Source organism: Rhea americana, unplaced genomic scaffold (assembly GCF_003343005.1).
Source record: "Rhea americana isolate MKP2758 unplaced genomic scaffold, rheAme1 scaffold_225, whole genome shotgun sequence".
Taxonomy (NCBI): domain Eukaryota; kingdom Metazoa; phylum Chordata; class Aves; order Rheiformes; family Rheidae; genus Rhea; species Rhea americana.
The window spans coordinates 275,889-297,414 of record NW_028186341.1 but is presented as its reverse complement, the minus strand read 5'-3'; the positions used below and the strand labels follow the sequence as shown (position 1 = coordinate 297,414).

Below are 21,526 nucleotides of genomic sequence, written 5' to 3'. Positions count from 1 at the left end.
CAGTTTATTGAACAGGCRCTCCACGCGACGGCTTCCCGCACCCCACCACCAAATCCCCCCGCGGGAGCCGGGGGAAGGCCACACGCCTCAGTTTTAAAACAGCTCTTGCCAGCATTCGCACGAGTCAGCGTGTGCCTAGGCCCCAGCCACGGCCTCTGCGTTCATCTCCCGCACGTTCACAGTACCTGCTTGGAGGCAGGCACAGCCCTCGCCCACGGACAAGTTGCGCAGCAGTCCCCTGGGGCAGCACTCCCACCTACAGCGACACCAAAGCGTGCAGACAGCTCAGAGAAATACCCACACAGCGGGGGGACGGGGAACGTCTTTAAATCTTTATAATAAAGATTTATAATCTTTATATTAATAGAACTTTTAAAGAAATTAAATTACTTGCAATAAAATTTAGTTTCAGAATAAACATTTAAAAATCTAGCTGGAATCCAGGCAAGCTTTTGTTTGCTTGGTTTCCACAGAACACATTAAAATATATAACAATTCTGTACAGAAGGTGACACCTCCTTTCTCACAGCTTGCTCACAAGATGGAGAGAAGAACTAGCACTCAGTAGGAAAATGCAGTTTGGCCCAGTAACAACACTTAAATGTTATTTTAAAAACACAAACTCTGTTAGATGAATTAACAAACGAAGCTTTGATTCAGCTTACGCTAACTGGTTTGACTTGATTGTAACAAATAAAATTGTAAACAAGGAAGTTAGGGGTTTGGCAGTATTTAGTYGCAAACAGCTTGCCATCTGGGGTTGGGTCAGAGAAGGCGATTTCGTCTGTGCTTAGGCAACAGCCATACATGAACGTGTTCCTGAAAGAGAGAACGGAGCTATCAGCGCAAGTAATAGGCTGTTCTACCCGACTCGTAAAACATCCACACGGGAGAGTCTCTCCAGGCCCTTCTTCGTGGGGAACAGGTATTTCTTTTATACCCTTCTTTTCAAACCAGAGCGGACAGGTTCGAGATGCCAGCTTGCTGTCTTGGATTCTGGCTTAATTGGGAAGCAGTCCAGGAGGAATTTTAAGATTAGCAAAAAGGATAATACAAGACAGTACAGACAGAGAACATCATTACACCCCTTACAATTGCACCTGGAAGCCCAGAGGTTCCAGTTTCATGTCCCGGAGGAGTCCCTGAGCGAAGCCCACCCCAGCAACGGGGCTCCTGGGCACCTAGAGGTCACCGCGGTCCCTTTGTCTCCTGCCTGCCACAGGCTTGGAAGCGCAGGAGCCTCCTGCGTTTAAGGAGGCAGCACATCTACTGGCAAGTCAAACACTAACCACACAATAGGAGTAAATGGAAATCAGACGTTGGCTAGTGAATTTTAAGAATGCTGAGCTCAAAACATATATTTTACAAATACATAGCGAGCAGATACTACATGCAAAGACGATCTGTACTGCCAAGGGCTCACAGGGTACTATCAAGKTAAACCTCAAGGATCTATATTAATACATGTGGAAACTTCTCCGAAGTACCTCTTTTTAGTTTCATCAAAGCTAAATACACTTGAAACGCTTGGGAGTTTCCCACCTGGAAAAACTCAAGTTTTCAGGCACATCAAGTTGTTCAATTTTAAAAAAATATATTCCTTTCCAACAGAAATAGTTTTTCTTTAAAAATTCTCTCAATGTAGCTCTGTGTTCATGTTACACCCAGCACTTAATAACTTGGCTCACACTTGTGTCAGATTTTAAACTATGTATTTTTAATCCGTCCACTTGATACCTCTTCACTAAGAGGCGAGGACTTCAGACCTGCTTACTGACACAATAACAGACCTTTCCTTTAAGGAACAAGGCACCTAAGTTACTTCTGAATAGTTTTTGCTCTAGTCGTCACTTTCTCCCGGAGAATAAGGGCCCGCAGGAATCGCGATCCAGTGCCGCTCCCCGCTTTGCGGAGCTTTGTCTCCCGCCCAGCTCCGTACCTGACCACGTCGACCATGCGACGCGCGACCCCCTTCCTGCGCATCAGGCTGAACACCCAGACCCTGCTGACGCCGCAGATGGCGGGTTCGGGTTTCGTGGAGCAGCGCCAGGCTCGCTGGTGCTGCAGGGCATCCTGCCCGGGGGACTGKTCGGCTCCCGGCTCCGACAGCACCCGGAAAGCCTGGCAGGGACAAACAGAGGCGTCAAACTACTCCTTCCTAGAAGCACATATAGCAGCCAACATGTCTATAACCCCAACCACGTCTTCTGCTGTTTTACAAGACAAACCACTGCATAAAGTGATACCCAAACTGGGTTCAAATGGAAGCTTGTTATATCAGTATCAGTCAGAACAAATTCCCATCAGCAACATCTCTGACGAGAGGAGTTCAAGCTCCAAAGTCATTTTGTTAATTTTATTTTTCTCTTTCTTATGCAAGGCCAGATGTCTGATAAGCATATGCTAACGACTCCAGTCATTAGCCTGAAATTTTGCCCCCTACCTATACAAATAATAGCACGTACCTGTTTAATTGATTCAGCTACTAAACACCCAACAATCATCTTCTCATTGGACACAAACAAATACATTTTTGTCTTGGCTGGGCAGTTCAATGTAACTTGCTTAAATCCTAGTTCATTATCYACAATTTCTCGCACTTCATCTGCCTAAGAAAACAAAAACAGAGCTATGTTTGCACCTAACATACACATTCCTTGACTCAGTGAGCCCTGCCAGAAATGGGGCTAGTTCCTCCCCCTCCCCCCAAAAATAATTCTGTGGTCACCCAAGATAAGGCTTCACGATGTAGCTGCAGAATGCTTTGCAACTGCTTACAATACCAGGGTTCTTGCTGCACGTGTAGCTAAACTTGCATTTCAGTGCCTATTATTTAGGGATAATCTCTTCAGAAACAGTTTTTAAACAAGGAGCTTCCCCATTTAACAAGAAAAAACCCTGTAACAGAACAACCATCTCCTCATAGACAGGTAAATTGTGTAGGTAACATTAAAGTACTGGTGTCCAAAACCCACTTTTCTTCAGCAAAGTCCATAGAAAAGGCGTCTCTGCAGCTAGAGAACAGTTCTTTGGACAACATAGTTAACTATCTTGCCCTGGCATCAAAAGCAGCATTTTGCAGGATGAGCCAGTGACATCAGTTGGTGCAAGAGGAAAGGCTCCAGCGGCATCTTCATACCGCTGCATCGCCTGCGGGGCATGGAGCACAGCTGCTGCTCACCACAACCCTGTGACTGCTCCTATCAGTCTGTYTCTTGCTGTAGTGATTTCAGTGCCAGGTAACAGATTACTTGCTCACTYCAACAAAGTGCATTTGCATGAGGAAAACCATACCTCCTGGAGCTCATGGAACTACCCATGCAAATAAATGCTAAGGGAGAGCAAGCAGCTSCTACCTCAGCATTAAAGAGCTAAAAGAACTGCAGATCCCTCATCCTCGGTACAGGAGAGATCAGGTTATAGTGGTCATTTAAGAACAAGAGCTTCAGCACTGCGAGTGGAGCAGCTGTCCCTCTCCAGTGGGGCAGCTGGGATGCATGTCCACAGCAACCTGGATTGCTCGAGTCCAAGCTGTCACGATCCCACCCAGTTCTCCTACTCCCTCCTGTGCACTGGCAAGCAACATGAGGTCATGCACTGAGGTAGTTTGTGGAGCTAAGCCAGCATAACACTAACCCAGAACAAACACCAAACTGAAAAATGTCACCTTCTTGACTGCGTATTTTGGGTCATCCGGAAGAATCAATACAATTTTCCCATCCCAGAACTCTGCCACAACCCGTTCTTTCTTCCAGCCCTGCCAAGGGGAAAAAGAAAACAATAAAAACAAAAGGTTAGTGATCAAGCAAGAGAAAGGAAGTGATTCAGTGAAGACTTGGCAGATGAAGGTGTAATTTGAACCACTTCAGTTCTCAGAAAGAAAATCAAGTCACATTTATCAACCTGATGAACACAGACAGTTGCTGGAATCGCATACAACTTACACTTCAGCCTCCCCTTTGGATGACAAAACCTTTCCTGCAGCTGTCTCGACTTTGTACCTGAATAACACACACCACTTCCTCCAAAGTTCCTTAGCTCACATGCAAATGYAACCTTTGCCTCACCACATATCTGAGTCCCTCGAGGAATCTCTCATGGTGCTGGATGTGTTGGGCTTCATCCTCTGGGCTAGCAGCTGTGTAGATCATGCCACATGACTTGCAAACAACAGCCCCAAAATGCTTCTGACCAGCATCCTGGTAAGAAACAGAGTCAGCTAAGCAGGAACATCAAGCATTCTTAACAGCTGTTCAAAAAAAAAAAATAACCAGTTTAGGAATTAGGCTAAGAATTTGGTATAGTAACAATTAAAGACTCGAATATTTGGTTTCAGTTGAATTTGAAAAGAGGACGACAAGCTTTTGCTTATTTGCAGAATATTTAATACTATACATCATTTATTTATTYGAGGCATATGATAATCTGCTTCTTGGAACAAGCCACGGAAAAAAAAAAAACACAGCAGCAACATTCGCACTGAAAAAAAAACCAAAAAAAATAGGTAACTGGTGAAAAGACTGTATTGTTCTACTTATCCGAAAAAAACACGGCTTACTTTATTTGTCAGGACACAGGGAGGGGAAGAGAAGGCATTAAATGCTGATTGCGCAAACAAACAGCAGGTTGTTCTTTATACTCTGAAACAAAACGAAGCCTAGCTTTTCTAAGAATAGATCTGTGTTTTAYTTCCCTCTGCCTGCTATGGCAGCAGCTGCTTCCCCTTCTCCGTGGCCCAGCACGGGCTCCCCTCTCACCTCACACCATCTGCAGTCCGTCCCCACTCCATCACCTGCCCGACCAGCAGTTAGTCACACAAAGCAGCGCCGCGCTGCGGCTGGCTTACAGCCCGGGGCGCCAGCCGGCCCACGGTGAGCCAAGGCAAYGGAAGAGTATTGTGTACACACTGCAGCTTTCCTCTCAGGGCAGGCACTCACCTGCGTCCCTCTCTTCCACAGGGACCAGGTCTTACAACACTCAAGAATTTGTATCTTTGAGTTCTCTGCTTCTATTATCAAATTTGATCTATTAGACAATTTGTCATAAGTTGTGACAAGGGCAAACTAATAGACGAGAATGATCACTCAAGCCCCATTTTCTCAGGAAATGGGCTGAAAAGTCATGGATGTCATTGAGTTAAAATGGCTCAATAAAAAAAATAATCAAAACCAAGGGCATATTTTCTGGAAATCCATGTACATGATGGGTATCCTGTAACTGACYATAAATGACTTTAGACAACGGCAGGAACAGACACACATCTACGGAACAGGTGACCATGAATTAACAGATCTACAGTCTATATTTCAGGCTAAACTCTTAGTTACAGAATGAATTTAAAAAAAAAAAGAGGAGGGAGGTAGGAAGAATAAAAAAAGCACATTCCTGCTTCYGAACTGCCCTTGCTGACATTAGCAAATTAGCCATTTGCTGCTGTGGTTGCAGTACTGTGCTGACTCTGCTCACACAGCAGGCCATAAAGTCGTGGGAAAGGAAAAAGTCAAACAAATTCACTCCTATAGTATCCATACAAGCTTGTTTGAGTTTTGTTTTGTTTTTTAATATCATGTTCCATAAATCTCTTATTAATTTTGAAATGTAAAAAAGTGTTAGTCCCAGGGAAACCATAAAATTGTATTTCCCAGCTACTCCTACTATCCTAGCATCTGAACTTCTGGAAAGAGATTTATTCAATACTTAAAGTTGAGTATAGTGAACATGTTAATCACTGTCCTGTTACGGTAGTTGCAATGTGGTTTGTTTGAGGTTTATATGTAAGGAAATCTAGTTACTGGTTAGCCTCAAGACATATTTCTCATTTCCTCACTACCATAGTCACAAGMTGCTCAAAGGATCCAGAATACCCTGAAGGGAAGCTTACAATTATCATCTGATCTTTGGAGCGTTTGCAGAGTTCTTTTGTGCTCTTGTTTTTCTGCAAGTTGTGAGCCATTTTTGCAGGTGGGTTGGATTTGCGTGGAGTAGCTGATTCATCTAGGTTAGCCTGTGTCCTGAAAAATCATTTCAGAAATAAGTTAGTCATTTCACACAAAGGTTAAAGCTACAAGTCAGAGAGCCAGGACAAAGTAGCAACATTTATTACAGAATACCCCAACTAAATCAGATACAGCAAAGCTAACTTCTTGAGAGCTGTGATGCCAAGTCCCCTGGAAGGAAGGCAGGCCACTTTAGGAAGAACAGCAACTGCATCAGAAGAGTTAAGTAACTCCCAATTAAGCACCCCTCTCCCACTTCCATGAACAGGCTATTTCAAGGACGTTYGGGCATTACCGCTAGCCATAACTCAGCAGTTGCTTGAAAAGTCACTAAGGGATTTGTACAGCAAAAACTGAGAAGCAGAGGTTGGGATCTGTGAAGCATGGAAATGGCGGGCAAAAAAAGTTCAAGTGCCCAAATGCAGTAGCTGCATCGCCAGACTACTGCTTAATCACAGCTAGACATCCAAAACACTTCCGTGCAAGCTCAGAGCTCCAGGCAGCAAATTGCTCAGCGCTTGACACTCTCACACTCGAGTCCAACTGGGATCCAAAACCAAAGTTTCCCACAACAATCCCACATCTATGTTCCTAATATACCCTTAGATGTGCAGTTTCTGCATAAAATCACAGCTGTAATCTCTTACCTAAAAACACGGCTAGAGAGAACCCTGCTTACCACAGCTGGCAAGCAGTTGTCTTGCCAGTTCAGTGTCTGTTACACTCCGGGCACTCRAAGCCATACCTCTCTTTTCAAGGCAAAGCACAACCAACCCCAAATTCTGGCACAGGACTGTAGCCGCTAAACACTGCGATGCRGCCTTTAGGCAATAAACCCAACACTCAGGCAACAGAACAGGTCGCCAAAAGCCAGTGTCAGGCACTGAAGCAAATCCTGGAGTCAGACACTCCGTACCAAGGATGCACGCAGCGAATGCACTCTACCCTTCTCTTCGTTTTGCACCCCTCTAGCTTTGTAAGGTCCCCAACTGTCYAAGGGCTCAAAAGAGATGAGTACAAAGAAATGTCGCTACAGACACCCGTGAATTTAAATGAGAGTGGCAGAGAGAACGTGTGCCTGGCTGCACAAGTGCACTGCACTCCATAACCCAACATCATGTTCTGAGCAATTCTAAACAACTGAATTTCTGGGCAACRTGATACAAGGCAAGGATAAGCATCCTACTCTGCCAGTCTCAGCAGAAGTAGCAGCAGCATCTGAKATCATCTTATAAAGCCTCAAATATTCCTGTTTTGTGAGGAAGGCTGTCTGTAAGTACACAGTGTATCACTCATCTCCCCTTATGAAAAGGAGGGGAGCAAAATGAAAAATTGAACTCCAAAAAACTTATGAAGCATTTTTATCTAGGCATACAAGAATTTTTGACAAAGTTTTGGCCAAGACTTACTGTAGCTTGGTCACACTCCACATACTGCTGGGGTCCCAAGACCCTTTCCCCACCCATTTTCTGCTTCATCACCACAAATCCAGGACCTTAATTCTGACAACACCTTTAGCCCAAAGGATCCACAGCATTTGAGGAAAACTCCTGTGATGATGGAGCTATGCTCTCCCCTGTAATCCGTTAGGGACCTTTGAGGCAGAACACACAGCTAACCAAATTGTAGGCAAGCCCAGGAGGAATTTTTCATACAGCTAAAGATCCAGATGGAGGCTTTACATGGATTTTTAGATTTATGACACAGGCTTGAGCTATTGGGAAGCACATGCTAATAGCTGCACAGCTTTTTTCTAACATTACCTTTAGACTTTTGTATGTAAGGTGGCATTTCCTGAGCAACCCTAAAGTGGGAAGTTCCAGCTGCTGAGCAATGAACCTTAACATAAAAGTAATTTAGAGATACAAGCAGTAAGCACTTCTCTAGATTTAGATTCTAAGAAGAATTTCCAAAGCAGTGACTTTACATAGGAAAAAAATTGCACTCATCACTTCCCAAGAGATGACAGCAAATCCAAAATCAATTTTTAGTTAATCACAAACATCAGGATTTTTCACATATTCCAGAGTTCCATTTGCACCATGGAAGGTATTTGAAAAGCCACTCGAGGAAGCAAAGCAAATACTGTAATCAGATATCTCTTTCAACACTTCTCCACGGCAGAAGACTACAGTAGTGTGACAAATTTTGGAAGGTTTATTTTGGCTCTTTTAGAAGTAATTTCAAGTGTTTATGTTCACAATAAACTATGCTCAGAATGTTTTTATTGTTAACAAAATGTATCAAGCTGATTCAATAAGGGAGAGGGATTAGAGCTCCGGTTCTTGTGTGAGAAAACAGAAGTCTTTCCATTAAAATGCTAAGGATATAGCAGCAAATTAACKGAAGAATTAAGCTGATGAGAAACATGGACACCAGTTAGGACTATTTACTTGTATAAGTTTACTAGTGCCTGCAAGTAATTTAAGCAACCAGTCCATGCAATTTTTAATGCTTGTGTTTTATTTACAGTAAGACAAATATCAAACACTRCCCAACAGACTTACAAAAAGACCCACTCAGGTGAACATGGGGAAGTGGAAGAGACAAGTAGATGCTACAAGTAATTATTTTTTGCCCGCTTTTATTCTCACTTCTGTCTTCTCTGGCAGCTAGATCAAATGGAAAAGTCTTAGAATCATAGAATCAGTAAGGTCAGAAGGGACCTCTGGAGATCATCTAGGCCAACCCCCCTGCTCAGCAGGGTCACCTACAGCATGGTAGACAGGGTTSCATCCAGGCAGGCCTTGAASAKCTCCAGAGAAGGAGACTCCACAACCTCTCCGGGCAACCTGGTCCAGTGCTCTGTCACTCTCACAGGGAAGAAATTCCCCCTCACGKTCAGGCGGAACTTCCTGTGCTTCAACTTCTGCCCATTGCCTCTTGTCCTGTCACATGGGGCAACTGAAAAGAGTTTGTCCCCGTCCCCTTGACACCCTCCCTTCAGGTACTTGTACACACTGATCAGATCCCCCCTCAGTCTGCTCTTCCCCAGGCTGAACAGGCCCAGCTCTCGCAGCCGTTCCTCACAGGGCAGGTGCTCCAGCCCTTGGATCATCTTCATAGCCCTACGCTGGACTCTCTCCAGCAGCTCCATGTCTCTCTTGGACTGGGGAGCCCAGAGCTGGACACAGTACTTGAGATGAGGCCTCCCCAGGGCTGAGTAGAGGGGCAGGATCACCTCCCTCCACCTGCTGGCAACACTCTTCCTAATGCACTCCAGGAGACCATTGCCCTTCCTGGCCACATTGCTGGCTCATGGTCAACTTGTCATCCACCAGCACTCCCAGGTCCTTCTCTGCAGAGCTGCTCTCCAGAAGGTCAGACCCCAGCTTGTACCGGTGCCTAGGGTTACTTTTCCCCAGGTGCAGGACTCTGCACTTGCGCTTGTTGAACCTCAGGAGGTTCCTCTCTGCCCAGCTCTCCAGCCTGTCCAGGTCTCTCTAAATGTCAGCACAGCCCTCAGGTGTGTCAGCCACTGCTCCCAGCTTGGTATCATCAGCAAACTTGCTGAGGAGGCACTCTGTCCCCTCATCCAGGTCATTGATGAAGTTGAACAGGATGGGACCCAGTCCTGAGCCCTGGGGGACACCACTAGCCACAGGCCTCCAACTAGACTCCACGCCACTGACRACAACCCTCTGAGCTCTGCCTTTCAGCCAGTTCTCACTCCACCTCACTGTCCACACTGCTACCTGGTGCTGTTGTATTAAACTTCTTAGGAAACCAATGCAACACAAAAAACATCTTGCTACTGCAGTTACATTAGATCTTCACATTTCAGGCATCTTCTATAGAGTAGTGCCTCTTACAGAGATACTTCCCAGAGTGCAAACCATGAAGATTTGGTCAGGGTTAGACACTGCACTGTAGCAGTAACAAAAACACACCTAAGGAAAGGTTAATATATAAAAGCAGTGAACCTAATGGCAGAGTGGTATCAGTTTGACATTGAATTCCAAGAAAAAAAAAATATTCCAGAATACTAGGACAAAAAAGGTAAACAGACTGACTGGTGATGCATGTGTAGTAAATTTATGAGCATACATTGTTTGCTAATTGTCTACAGTGCAACAGGTTAAAATGTATATAGCCATTCTTTTTCAGGTTTTAATGATGGGAGTAATGCTTCACCACTTATCGGATGGCCAGAAAGCAATACTATACTGCATTTGTCGGAGTATCTGAATAAAGACAATTTGTTTTGACAACCCTGGTACCAAATCAAATTTGTAGCTAGAGATCATAGAATCAGTAAGGTTGGAAGGGACCTCTGGAGATCATCTAGTCCAACCTCCCTGCTCAAGCAAGGTCCCTGCTCAGCAAGATGTCAAGGTTCTCTGGCTGTTCCTCAGATATCTGCGTCTCTCATTAGCCAGTACATACAACTCGGTTAATTTACTGCTGGTTATGAAAACTGCAGACAGGGAGACAAATAACACTAAAACGACATAAACAAAAGAAACACTACAGGGCCTACATGACATCAAGGCTGTGCCATTCTTAGCGATGAACACATCCAGATTCAGTCCCCTAGTTCTAATTACTTTATCATGAACGTTAACAGCTGAGAAGTACCAGTATTTCTTTTTCAATTGGAAGAGTGAGCTCTCTTAGTTCAACAGTAGGTCCAGATTCACTATAAAATATACTAAAGGCAGGTAGAAAGTGGGTATTTCCTTATTTTCAGGCTATTAGCACCCTAAATCAAAGCAACATTAATCTTGCATCTTCAAAAAAAAAACAAACCCCAGGTTCTCAAATCTTACAAGAATTATTTCTTTTGTCTCAGAACACTGAGATAGTAAGGTAAGCTATCATTACTTTTAGAATGAGTTTTTTAAAAAAAAAATGATTCTGCGCATACGACACTTTAGATCATTCTGGAAACGTTAGCAAAGATTAACATACCTTTTCTTGCTAGCAGAGGGTACACTAAATATGGGGTAGACAACAGCAGTTGAAGAGGATACTGGAAAAGATGAGTAAAGTAATTGTGATTTAAAGTTTAGTTATAGAACGCATGAATACATGGAAACAGAAATTCAGGAATCAGTGAGACTTTGAAATGACACACAAGTATGAAACTCTGGACTCCCATCTACAGTAGCTTATAAAAGTACCAGAAGTTGTTGACACTGTAATATAATAAAACTTGTTCATGACTGGTATCCAGAAATAGTTACCTTCAATTCACTTAACTGACTTTGATCAGGCTATCCTATGCTTTACCCTGTCGCACTGGAATTCTGAACAATTACATCAAGCAGAAAATCCTGTCGCAATAGTGTAGTTTCCTTGGCTATTTATAAAGTTGTTATTATAAACAGTGTTAAATCAAGCATCGGTTTCCATTCCTTTGGCTAAGACTGCCTGATGCTATAGCTTCTTCATCCTGGAGAAGGTGGGAGAGTTATAGACTCAGTGCTAGGTTACAGCATACAAGATGCAAGTTTTGGGACAATGTAGCAAAGCTGGTAAGGAAAGACAAGTAAATTATCAGTTAGAAATATTTTCCCTTCAAGTACAGGAAGTTTAGTTGCTGGTTGCTTTCTGCTCTTGTAATATTTTGACTGCATCTGCACATAGACAAGTCTCCTTAGTAACTACAGAAAAAAAATGCTAACATACATAAGCAAAAAAAGGTGGTCCTAATAGCCTCCCAGAAACATACCATTAAGTTGAACCAGTTGCTTCTAGGAAACAAGACACCCCCAAAAAGTCTCTTGTTAACATCACAAATGGAAAAGGAGTCATGATAATAATAATCAATAATAAGCATAAGACTTCATACAAATGCAGGGCATTACAAGGCCCAGACACTTGGAAAAGTGACAGGCAAATGTTGTCCAACAGGCCAGTGTTGTCAAGCAAGCTTTTGGAATGGGTTGAGGACAGCTTTTTCTAACAGGTTAGACAGTAACGACTGAGATTCCATGGTCTCYCTGAGAAACCTGTTTTGACAACAATACAGCTTGAGGACAGATAGAGGTGGACAAAACAAAGAGGGAGTCTTTCAGGGAAGAGGTGGAGATAATGGAAAGAAATGTGGCTGGCAGCAACAGTACATGACTCCTTGGAACAAGAAGAGGAAGTACAGCAGAGAAATGATGACCTTCAAGAAAATAAACTTTAGTAAGTTCCAAAATCGGATAAATAAGTTCCCATGGGAAGCAAGTCTGAAGAGGGGGGGGTGAAAGAGTGCTGGCAATTTCTCAAAAAAAAAAAAGATTAAGCCCAGATGTGCAATTTACCCCAGCATGGAAGAAGTGAATTAAGAGACAAACATGGCTAAATCACAAGCTCTTCACTGACTGAGAGCTCAAGGATCACACAGGGAACAGAAATCAGGGGAAAGCATAGCAACAACACGAAGGATTGAAATTAGAAATGCCAAAATGCAGAATGAGCTATACCTAGAAAGGCCACAGCAGCAAGAAAGCATTCTTTAATAGGAAGATCAAGAAGTATCTGCTATTGAAAGAGAAGGGAACACTAAAACAGATGATAAAGTAAGACAAAATATTTAATGCCTTTTTATTTGTCACCAAAAATTAAATAGTTGTGATCAGCTGTGATTATGTGATCATACTTCAAACACAAAGGGGTATCAACTTGGCACAGTATAAAGAAAGATGTAAAGAGAACAGTTAAATCAAACACTTTCAGATTAGCCAAGACTGAATTAATCCTAGGCTTCTGAGGCAATTTGGAGAACACAAAAGGCTAGAAAAATGAATACTACCCATCTTTAAAAGGGCAAAATGGAAAAACCAGGAAATTAGGGATCAAAACACATAACCTCAATTTCTGCAAACATACTGGCTCATATTAGCACATATTTGGAGGATGAGATTGCAGGCAGAGCCCAACATATTATTTTGCCTTAATAAAAATAACATTGAGCAACATATTTTCTTTTTATTCCCACTTGTCATTCTCAAGAAAGGAAAGAGACAATAGATGTCTTAAAGGTAATATATTAACTTATGTTGTTGTTGTGTTGCGTCAACAGGGAAACGCAATCTAGGAGAAACCACTATGAGAAAGGCAAAGTGGAGTAGGGAGGGAAAAAAAAGTCACATTCAAATAATGCCAATAATTCACTGTCAAAAGAAAAAGGATAGAGTTCTCTAGGTGACTATCAGGAATAAATTAAATGAATTAAATGGATGAAGGAATAATATATGCTTCTAAGTTTAGTAATAATAGCTAGTAGATAGGGGCATTTCAAAATCTAATTAGAAAGCATTCTTAAATTGAAAACAGGCAGAAGCAAGCGACTGAAATAAGGATAAGGGGAACTACTAAAGAATAAATAGGTRCAAGAATAAAACATAGGGATCAACTCTCTGGGTGGCAGCAGCTGTGTATTAAACACTTGGGTTTTTCTGTATCTCAAACCAGACACATGGCAAAAACACAATGCTTTTTGTGGAAATGTATACCACAGCACTGCATGTGAAACGCAAACTATTCCCTTTCTGCCTCAGATGGAGCTCTGTTTTGGAGTACATGGAGTACAATAAAGATATGGTTCAGTCTGGAGAGAAAACAAAACTAAAACAAACAAACAGATACCTTAAAAAAAAGGACTTGAAAGGAAAGCTGAAAGAACCAGCTTATTTAGCCTGGAGAAAAAAATAATGTGGAGAGAGCTAATAAGTTTCAGATATAGTAATTTCTCAAATCCTACTGGGAATGCGATAACTAGTAAGATGGAAGGGGAAGATAGGTTAGATATCAGGATAAAAATAGATTTATGTATTGTTCAACATTAAAACAGGTTTGTCAGAGAGACTGTGGAATCTCAATCRTTACTGTATAACTTATTAGAAAAGAACAAAGGAAAATATCTGACTGAAGTAGAGTTGACCTGGTTGGGGAAAAGGAGAAAATCTAAAAGACTTTAAAATCCCTTCCACCTCATCTCCTACAGTAACAAAAGTCATACACCAAGACATGTATAATCTTACTCACCTTTCTTATATTCCTCACCTGCAGATTGGCTTGAAGGAATAATCTCCTGGTCATCTGACTCACAGGCTATGGAAGAATTGATTTCACCAAAATCCTAAAAATTAAGACAAATTTTTAGGGCACAAAGGTAACTCTTCATGTTGTTTTGTAACTACTGCCTGAAAAGTTAATCAAATACAGCTCAGATGTGATCTTCAGAATAAGCATTAAACAACATTATGAAATSTTACTAACGGTTGTTTTTTTCAATAACAAAACAATCTTAGTAGACTACCCATCATTATCAACACTGTAACTGGATGTTGAATTTGTAATCTCTTGTTGCATCTCAGCACTGAAAATTTCAGTTTTTTTGCAAGTTACTTGCAGCCTTGTGGACTTCAGAATAACATCAACATATTTTCTGTCTAGAACTATGCAACTTCAGAGCTTTTGGAAGCCTCCTGCAAATATTCAATAATAATAAAAGTTTGCCAAACCGATTTTTGCCTTAAGTGCTGTTCTTCTATATATGACTACATACTATTTCCTAGCTCATCAGGAACCCCAGAAAATCATCAGCTAAAGCTACCAGCTCGACCAGGAATGATCTGAAACTAGATCAAGGCCCAGGATGGGCCTATATTGATTTTGCAATAACAAAGTCACTATGTTTCTTTTTCCTGCACTCTTCTTGTGATACCCTCTGAGAAATAGTTTGCCAACACAAAACCAATCCCAGCAGACCCAAATGCTTTCAAACTATACTTTTTGCTGCAYGTGCAAGATTAGATCGCACAAGCCAACATTTGTCTTTTATTAATGCTGCATCGTAAAAACACATTGACAATCAAATCAGGAATGTGAGAAATATACAGTACAGGTGAACAAAGAAGGCAATAAATTTCCCTTTATTGAACCAATACAGGAATATAAACCACATATTAGTCCTACAAAAAGAACTTCCCAACTTGTTCATTGTTTCTTTTCAATGCCTAGTATGAACTACTACAAATGTATTCCAGTGTCCCTTCCTATTTCCATACATTTTAGATGCCAGAATGCAACAGCAAAATACAGCATTAAGTGTAATGAAACAGCATGAAAATCTGTTCCAATTTTGTATTTCGTAGCTACACTCATTCCACTGACACCCCTACCTTCCACACCTGGCCCCTAAGTTAGAAAGCAAAATCCACATCCCAAACTAAACAATTCTCTAACAAATCATAAAATTAAAAGTGAGGTCTGGCAAGAATTACTTGGTTGTCAATGAGCTAGACTCATTTCTAAGTTCAACCATTCCAGCACTGCTGGACATATTTGCAAAAGAATTAAAAGCAAGTTTAAAAAAATATGCTTTCACCTTTTTTTAATTATTATTTTCACAGCAGTTTCCAAAAAAAAAAAAAAAAAATAAAAAAAAAAATAAACACACTCCCAGAAAATCTCTTCCCTATCAAGCGCTGAGAATATGTTCACTGCTAGGTCAACAACAGATAGTGTATTATTAAAGAGAAACAAGCAATTTCTAAGAGGTTAAATTCTTCAAATACAAACCAACTCAGTAAACTCATTATTGCTTTGTTAAAGATAAAAGAAGCTTGGGCTTAGCCTCATTCCTTTGGCTAAGGGAACTGCAAAACTAACACACACTGCTTCTAACAAGGAAATAATTGCTATAATTGCTTAAAGATAATCACAGACCAGATCAAAACAGGCCAGCATTGCTCAAATTATTGCACAGGCTGTATGAGCATGAGCAAACAAAATTCTTATAACATAGAAGCGATCTCTAAAAGATCAACTTTGCTTTCTCTGACCTACTACTTCACTCGTGGAGAGGCATAGGTCTTCAAGGAGTACTGCAGCAGAGCTCTTGAGAATGCTTCCTTCCTCCAGTTTTGAGGAAGCATATTTTTTCTTTTGAAAAGAAAGAATATCTAGGGAGAATGYCTAGGATACAAGCTCAGAACCTCCTATAAAATTCAGGCAGGTCAGACTTGGCATTTGTTACATTTATTAAGGCGAGAGACAAAAAAAAAGACATGTTTAAGAAATTATTTTACAGCTTTGCCCTTGATAGTTAAAAACAGATTAACATTTGCAAAACACCATCCAAAAAACTTTCCTTTCAGCTATCATAAATGGAATATTTTACTGCAGTGTAGCAGTAACAACAGACAGGAATGACAGAAGTTATTAGAGGTTTACTAAAGTTTTATGTCTTCATAAGGCAGGAGCAAATCTGTAAAGATTTTCTTAGGCAAAATCCACTAACATATCTTCCTAAGTACCCTATAGGTGAGTAACAAGAGTGTGCATTACTTCCAACTTGTTAAGCAAGCTCAGGGCATGTCACCACACCCACCCTGGTCATACCTCTACCTACCACATTCTCTGCATCCAGAGCGGGAGATTTTGAAGTACAAAACTGAATGACAGAGGTGCTTTCACTTCTCTGCAGAGATAGTTTTCCTTCACAAATTGCATCTCTCCCTTGATTTTTGAGGCTTGTAAATTCCTCCATGGTTTCTTTTTCCTTCTGAGGCACAGAAATACTTCTCAATACACCACTAGCCTCAAGATTTTTTTGTGTGTCAGCTGAATTAGACTGATTAGCCACCAGTGATCTGGGCTGATCATTTCCATGTGGAGACCTGGGGAGACCCTGGGGTGACTTATGGTCTACAGGTAGTTTTTTAGAACAAGAGTGTGATTTCTTTCTGGCAGAAAAGAACGCTGCTCCTGACTGGAGTTTCAGAGCTGGTTTAACTTTCATGCTCAGGACTCTGAAAGGTGAATCCATTTTCTTTTTAATTAAGCAATTAGAATTCTCTTTCTCTATGCTGGGTTTACTAGGTAGTATATCTCCATTTGCCTTCTTAAGCTTTTTGGGGACAGCTTTGCCATGTCTGGAATTTATTGTATGCTTGGCTGGTCTTGAGCTTATATTTCTGCTGAAGTTCACATCAATCTTCTCAGTCTTACTGGCAGTTGGGAGATTTTCATCATTTTTCCTCTCACTGAAAGAGTAGTTCTCATTCAATTGTTTCCTCTCAAGAGGGGTAAGATACTGCTTTTCCTTGCTGTAAAAGGACACCACGGGCACAATGGACTTGTATGAGGCAGCAGTCTTTGGGGATAATTTAGAATTTGAGAATTCCCTACACGCAGCTGTGGGAACACTGGCTGTCTGAAGGGGAGAATGATCCAGCTTCCTTGCCAGTGATGACTTTGTGGGTGCAACCTCATTTTCTTTAAGTTCATCACTGGAAGTAGATGACCTTTTTATTTGAGAAGCACACCAATTACTTCTTGATTTCTTGAGTGGAGACAGATCTTCAGCAAAGTCTACAATCAGTTTTTTCACTGGAGTCTCAAAAGCTAAGGATGCACTAAAAATAAACAAATAAGCAAAATATCTGTATTATAAAAAACTTTTCAGTAACTTCTTGGCTTAAACAACACTAAAGTTTAGTTCAAACTAGTTGCCTATATTAGCACATACCCTGTAACATGCAAACATGAACAGAGATCAATATAAGGCATAATAGTTTCTTACCATTCACACTGCTTCTTTTTTTAAAGAACTAATCTATTTTCCTGCCTGAACTTCTTAAAGCACACGGAAGCAACAGTCATTTTACTTTCTGGAATGCTGATGATATAATCAATGCTGTCAGTGATTAAACAAAAGAAATGCTTGATACATTTCAGACTAACTCTGTCAACTGAGATTTGTGCTTCTGAAAAAGCCTGTCTTTCCTTTTCCCTCTCCACATCTGTATGATTGATAAAGGTAAGGGAGAAAAAGGACAAAAAAAATCCCCCCCACCAGTTTCCAAAAGGCAAAAGTCTTATATCATTCTGATGGCTGTGTGAGAATCTAAAAATGTGTCAGTTCCTCACTAATATTTTTTGAATCTACTGGCCAAAAATATATATATAAAATTTTATATAAAGGACATATTCAGCTGTTCTTTCTGGCTGTAACATTCTATATACGATTGCTCAGTTCATAACAGAGCGAGGTTTTTCTTTAGTAAGTACTGAAACAGTACTCACTTTCTCAAGTATCTGTCATTCTAATTCACAGATCAAACCTCACTCTTGGTCTCCACCCAGAAATACTTTTGTGGGGGAAATACAGGACAAGCATGAGAAAAATCTGTTCAGCTAGTAGTTATAAAAGAACAAAAAACAATCTATTCTTTCAGATTTCAATTTTTTTTTTTTGTTCACGGTCAATGGCTTCTCCTCTACCAGATTTAGGGTAAAAATAATAAACACTTTTACATGAGTGTAAAAATAATGTGTGCATTAGTCTCCTTCTCTGAAGATATTCAAAACCTGCCTGGACACAATCCTGTGCTTTAGGTGACCCTGCTTAAGCAGGGGGTTGGACTAGATGATCTCCAGAGGTCCTTTCCAATCTCAACCATTCTGTAACTGGGGGTGTCCTTGAATGATAAACTTGAGTTAATGATGGTGCATTTCATAACCATCTTAATACTTTTTCACTTTACATTAAAACTTTTTGAGGATTTGAAACATTTATTTTATTCTCAGTATGTGGGGCAAGTATTAGAGAAATGTTTTTTTAAATCAAAGGGAATAGAAACCAGAATACTTACAACAAGTTAACATACCCATTAGTATCAGTAGAACTATGGCTCCTTTTTCGTGGAGTAACAGTTGCCATATCTTCACAAGAGCACCTGAAAAAACACATTTTTAATAGCCTGAAAAAACAGCCTTGGTAAAGAAGGAAAAGACGCTGAAGGACTAGGAAGAAACACTGAATGGAAGCAGTTCAAACATGATGGAGCATTATAACWTTTGACAGAATGACAGAGACTAGAATAATTTCAGGTTATGTTTCACTTGAGTTTAAGCTCAGAAAGAATCCTCTGGGTCAAGTCCAGTCCTGTCATCACRGCAAATGCATCATACAAAGTCTCTTTTCTAAAATGGAGTCACGTAACTCAGAAGTGATTTACGCTTTTTCTCATATTCCTTTTGGAAAGCTCATTCTAGATCTTACCGCTRTGATTCCTATAAACCTTCTTACTCTCCCTCTACATATGTTGACAGTCAGTTCATTCCATGAGGGTTCTATGTTGGCATTTACCTTTAAGTGGAAAGAGCTATTTTGTTGTGTTCACCCCCAAAAGGCTTAGAGAAAAATCTCTCTCACACACCTTCTATCTTGCTAGATACAAGAAAAAACTTTTTAAGCCTTCATTAATGAAGTAGCCATCTAACCCCTTTTAATACTAAATATTGTTTGTTCAATTTCTTCCAATCTGACATAAGTGCTGTACGACATTAACTTTTCTCTTGTGTTGCTTGTCATTAAAGACAGACAACTGCAACGGTCATCCCCAGTATCCCTTTTCCAAGATGATTTACAACAGGCATTCAAAAACTGCTAGAACACCATGTAAAGAATAACTTATTYAATAATCTGCCAGCAGGGGGAGATTCTTCACAACATGTCGATATTTATGCGTTGCTGGTTTTGGAAGCAGTAACCGAAGGGTGACCCGTGAACGACAAGCTGTTGTGGGCCACCGCACAAGCGTTGGCAGGGAATCAAAACCGTCAGCTGTGTAGCTGTATCAAGAGCATATACAATTTCAGAATACAGCAGCACTGACAAAGGGGAATTACAAGAAAAGGTGCGCTGCACAACCTCACACTCAGCCCAGGGCTCTGGAAGCACAGGGTAGCAAGAAAGAGCTTGCAGGTAGCTAGGGCATAAGATACAAGGTGTGGGGAGAGGGCGAGGACACTTAAAACTCTTCTGCTATTAACCTGAGGATCCCGTAAGCTGTTCCCTGCAGAGCAGCTCTGCACCATCAGCCCCAGCCACGCACAGCCCTCTCCGTAACTTTAACGACCACCAGGCCAGCTCACAGCTTTCCCCCAACAGCTCCCGCTAGGCACCCTGCACGTCAACAGGGCGCCAGACCCCCACCTCCCCGGGCACCCCACATGCACCCTGGACCGCGGCACCCCCACAGCCCCCACGCACCCTACAGCCCGCACCTGCACTTAATCAACGTACCGCGCACTTGACACGGCGCTGGGCCCGACCCCGGCACCCCACGGCCCTCACCGCCCCCTCAGGCCCTCACTCCGGCACCTCACGGCCCTCACCGCCCCTCCAGGCCCTCACCCCGGCACCCCACGGCCCTCACCACCTCTTCAGGCCCTCACTCCGGCACCCCACAGCCCTCACCGCCCCCTCAGGCCCTCACACACCCGAACATCCCCCCCGGCCCCGAGCCGCGCTCACTCACCTCAACCGCCAACCGTCTCGCGCCTTCAAAAGCGCGCGGGCTCTCCCGCCCGTCACGGCCCCCTGCTCTCTTCTTCCAATTTGCCCAGCGAGCTGTCACTCGTCCGGAATTTCATCGCCATTGGTTCTGCGTGCGCGCGTCCCTTTGGACCCGCCCCCTCCATTTTCCAGCCCGTCGATTCGCTGAGCTCGCTCACACACATTCGRAGACTACAACTCCCGGCGTGCCTCGCGCATACAGAGCCGCCTCTAGCCTGGCATGGCGCGCAGAGCTTGCTGGGAGCTGCAGTTTCTCCGGGGGAGCAGAAGCGCGCCGGGAGCGGGGCATGCTGGGGCTTGTAGGCGGTGGGCCCCTGCAGGAAGACCAGTCTGCCAGGTCTGCTGGGGGGGCATCTTCGTGGAGACCGACAGATTTCCAAGCACACTGTATGGATCCAAATATCCTTGGATCTTGAAAAAGGAGGTGCCTTGGGATGAGCAGGCAGAACATGGCAGAGGAAGAACTCCAAAAGGAGAACACTGAGGCTGGGGGCAAGAGGAGGTTGGTTTATGAAGGCATGACATGAACTGAGAGGAATTCACACAGCTTAAGCTGTGCTCAGGGGTAGTAAGGGTGTGCCAAGTATTGCCTTTGATTTTAAATGGGCCATTTGAGCCCTGCTGTTAAGAACATCTCCCATAAATGATGGTTACTTGCAATTGAAGAGCAAAATTGGCAACACAAAATGAGCTGGAAACTACAAAAAAAGGAACTGGATGTGGCAATGATGACGACCCTGCAGCATTTCTATGGCTGGAGCATAATGTGCTACGAAGTCTAATTACAACAAATCCTGTCTGTCCTCTCATCTGCTGAGGGATAAACATAAATTCCAGCATTACCTCTACTAAACAGTAACAGAACAGATCCTACACCACCTTGCTGAACAGCACTGACTGACCCTGCTGTCACTCAGAAACTGCAGAGGCTTGACCTGAAGTCCAAGAAAGCTAATCATAGTGGGATGTAGGACATAAAGATTATGCCAGGAGCCAGTTGAAATCTACTAGGCTCAGGGAGTGAGTRGATGAGTTTGTGCAATGGAGACCCACCATTAGTAGACAAAACCAACACCCCTGCCTCAGGAAGCCAGAAGGGTGATTGTTACCTACCGGTCCTCTTAAACCCTTCCCTCTGCCTCTGCTCTTGGCCATTGCTACTTCTTTTTTTATTATTATTTTCCTCTCAGTTAAACACCTGCAAGGAGGGAAAGGCCAGTGAAAG

At 42.3% G+C, this 21,526-nt stretch overlaps 1 protein-coding gene across 3 annotated transcripts; it reads right to left on the bottom strand.

The window, feature by feature from the left end:
• Positions 1 to 357: 357 nt before the first annotated feature.
• On the bottom strand, positions 358 to 20,360 carry ESCO2 (establishment of sister chromatid cohesion N-acetyltransferase 2). 3 transcript variants are annotated; one of them, XM_085305615.1, is made up of 11 exons: positions 20,264 to 20,360; positions 18,608 to 18,676; positions 16,348 to 17,353; positions 13,977 to 14,070; positions 10,908 to 10,968; positions 5,882 to 6,011; positions 4,068 to 4,199; positions 3,668 to 3,757; positions 2,466 to 2,609; positions 1,940 to 2,121; positions 358 to 819 (listed from the first exon to the last, which is right to left on the bottom strand). In XM_085305615.1, exons 2-11 carry the CDS (start codon positions 18,658 to 18,660, stop codon positions 657 to 659), a joined length of 2,055 nt encoding a protein of 684 aa, XP_085161741.1. In that variant the 5' UTR covers positions 18,661 to 18,676; positions 20,264 to 20,360; the 3' UTR covers positions 358 to 656. The 3 variants fall into 3 exon arrangements, with proteins under 3 accessions (XP_085161741.1, XP_085161743.1, XP_085161742.1); XM_085305617.1 differs by having other exon boundaries at positions 13,995 to 14,070; XM_085305616.1 differs by lacking the exon at positions 20,264 to 20,360 and adding an exon at positions 19,776 to 19,921.
• Positions 20,361 to 21,526: the final 1,166 nt, after the last annotated feature.